Source organism: Sinocyclocheilus rhinocerous, unplaced genomic scaffold (assembly GCF_001515625.1).
Source record: "Sinocyclocheilus rhinocerous isolate Xijiao unplaced genomic scaffold, SAMN03320098_v1.1 scaffold2835, whole genome shotgun sequence".
NCBI classification, from domain to species: domain Eukaryota; kingdom Metazoa; phylum Chordata; class Actinopteri; order Cypriniformes; family Cyprinidae; genus Sinocyclocheilus; species Sinocyclocheilus rhinocerous.
Window position 1 is genome coordinate 259,116 of NW_015664204.1, and position 2,762 is coordinate 261,877.

At 42.3% G+C, this 2,762-nt stretch overlaps 1 protein-coding gene across 1 annotated transcript in view; it reads right to left on the reverse strand.

Moving 5' to 3' along the window:
• Positions 1-2,762, reverse strand: part of LOC107729939 (band 4.1-like protein 3) — a 56,804-nt gene that overhangs the window by 17,360 nt on the left and 36,682 nt on the right. Inside the window, exons 11-13 of the mRNA XM_016540676.1 lie at positions 451-645; positions 269-366; positions 16-191 (exon numbers count right to left, since the gene is read on the reverse strand). Of these exons, the coding sequence (XP_016396162.1) occupies positions 16-191; positions 269-366; positions 451-645 (469 nt within the window). The remainder of the gene's footprint in view (positions 1-15; positions 192-268; positions 367-450; positions 646-2,762) is intronic.

A 2,762-nucleotide genomic window follows, 5' to 3' on the forward strand; every position in this document is an offset into this window, starting at 1 on the left:
CAAAAGCAAACAAACCTCCATCCAGACTCCGTGACATTGTGTAGCGCTTGCTGGTCGAACGCTCAAAGTACGGCGCCGGACGGACGATCTGGGAACTGGCCCGTCTGGTCTGAGCCTGAGTTCTGCCGCTGTAGCGGAACTTAGAACCCAGTGTGAGGAACTTCTTAGGCGGAGTCTCTGGAGAAACCAACCTGTCGAGACGCAAACCATGATTACCACTGAGCACAGAACACAGCAAACATACAGAAGCACAGGAACCTCTACAGACCTGAAGAACGTGTGATGCTCCACACAAACCTTCCACAGCCTCTTGGCCGCTCTGTGGTTGGGTAGTTTAAAGCCTATCGTGCTTTCAAACTGCTCAAACTAGAGACAAACAAAGGTTCTCTTGTCAGCAAACTTCACCAAAACTGTGAAGGTCACCTGGAGAAGGCGTGATGGTGTTCTCACTTCGCCTGGACGGATCTTGATGTAGAAGTTATTGCGTTTGTAGGAGATCTTGAGGACTTTGGGCCAGGCGAAGCGGTTGATGCGAAGTCTGTCGCGGTAGATGAGAAGCCCGGAGGAACACACGCCCAACATGATCTCCACCCCCTCTGAATCCTGACCAACCATTGGATTAGAGAGGTGCCAATCATCATCACACAGTCATGCACAAACAAACGCGTGGTTTCTAAATGAATGAGTGGAAGCCTTTTGGCTTGAGAGGAACAGAGAGAGATACTGTGATGTTGTCATGTGTTTGTGTACTTTGCGTCATTATCGCTATTCATCACTGCATTCACAATCTCACATGTGTAATGCTATTGAAACCCAATGAACCGGCGCCAGATCTGAAATACTTCTGAAGAGCATCAGCTGAGCAGACGTGAGAACTTGAGCTCCATTCAGCAGAACTCCAGCACTTCTAAAACCATCCATGGAGCTAATTCACATCACACAAGAAACAAGGGGGATTGTGGGAAAAATGGCACAGTTCACATCTCTAGTGGGTATTTAGTGGGAAACTGGGTCACGAACAACGATGAAGCTTTCAAAACTCACTCAGAGGAAAACTGTACGACTCTCATTCAAGTCTCAACTTGGTCTCCTAAAATGAGACACAAATTCTCAAGGGTTCAGGAGATGTTCTACTATAAAATGTATGTGAAGCAGCTCAGATAATTTGATGAGAAGTTAATAATGAGATCTCCGACTTTTGATTGCTATCTTGGCAAATCTGAGCTCATGTTGAGACAGTATTAAGATCTCTTCTGAAGTGTGAAATTACTGGGCTCTTTTTCTCAGGAGAAAACAAATGTATCTTATTAGTGTCTCTGAGAAATAACTGAGATTGTAAAGCAACAGTACAGCCAAAAATAATCATCCTGTCATGATTTATTTATCCTGATGTTCCAAACCTGTTTGGCTTTCTTTCTTCTGTGGAACACAAAAGATAATATTTTGAAGAACGCTGGAAACCAAACAACTTCGTATCCCATTTCTCAGAATATATTCTTTTTTTGTCCACACAGTGAAAGTCAATGGGGTCCAAAGTTGTTTGGTTCGCGACATTCTTCGAAATACCTTTATTTTTTGTTCCACTGCAGAAAGAAATGTCATGAGGGTGCTTAAATGATGACAGAACGTTCGGTTTTGGTTAAGCTATCCATTTAAAGAGCACTCATGTGTGATTTTTCTCTTCTATGGGCAGGGCTGGATCCACAGGCGCTCATGGTGAACGGGTTCGACTCTCCTGTGAGCTTCTACTGAGGAGGTTCTCTCAACAAACAGTCTTTGCTTAGACAATGACTTCAGTTCATGAATGAGTCATGTGAGACACACACATAGAGAACACACACACACACACACACACACACACACATATACACAAATGCATCTTACCTCTCCTTTAGCTGGAGAAAAGCAGTGAAAGAATCGTCCTATCAACTAGATCATCAGTAAGAGGGGAAGAAGAGAAGAGCGGCTGATCTAACCGAACGTACGTCACACGTTCATGCTTCAGCTGTGTGTCTGCTGTTATTCTGTTTAACCACTACATGAGATGATAGATGACATGAAACATCATCTGTGTGTGAATATCGGCAGAAGAGCTTCATGACTGCGGCCACATTCACCGAATCCAATTAAACCAGCCTCAGCTAACATAAACTAACAATGAACAGTTGCATTTTGTTATTAAATAACAAAGATTAATAAACACTGTAACAAATCTACTACACATTAATATTAGTTAATGCATTGAAAAGTTAAAAAATTAAAGTTTTACTGAAATATGTTGATTTTAAACTACTGAAGGTTTCAAAGAAATCGACCAGCAGAGAGACTGACGCGACACGTTCTGCCAATATTCAGAAATGTTACTTGAATTCTTACATTTTTAGACTTCATCGCTAACTATCTTGACTATTTGGTCACATCTTTGCTATAAAAACTCACCCAAACGCTCTGTCATGTGTGTGTTTGTCTCTATCTGGTTTGTGACGGTCGATTGTGACCCAGAACGACCGGCCCGAAGCAGAATCTGATTCATTCTGACTGAGCTGAACATCTGACAGATCGACTGACACCAGAAACAATGACAACGATTAACACTGAACACTGATTATTAACGAGTCACTCGTCAGTGAGAGGGTTTGAAAGGCCGTCGGTCTGTGTGTGTGTGTGTGTGAGAATACAGACACACATTTACATGCAAAACATTACTTAAAGAATAAATAGACTTATGTCAGATATATTAAAGGAATAGTTCACCCACAAAT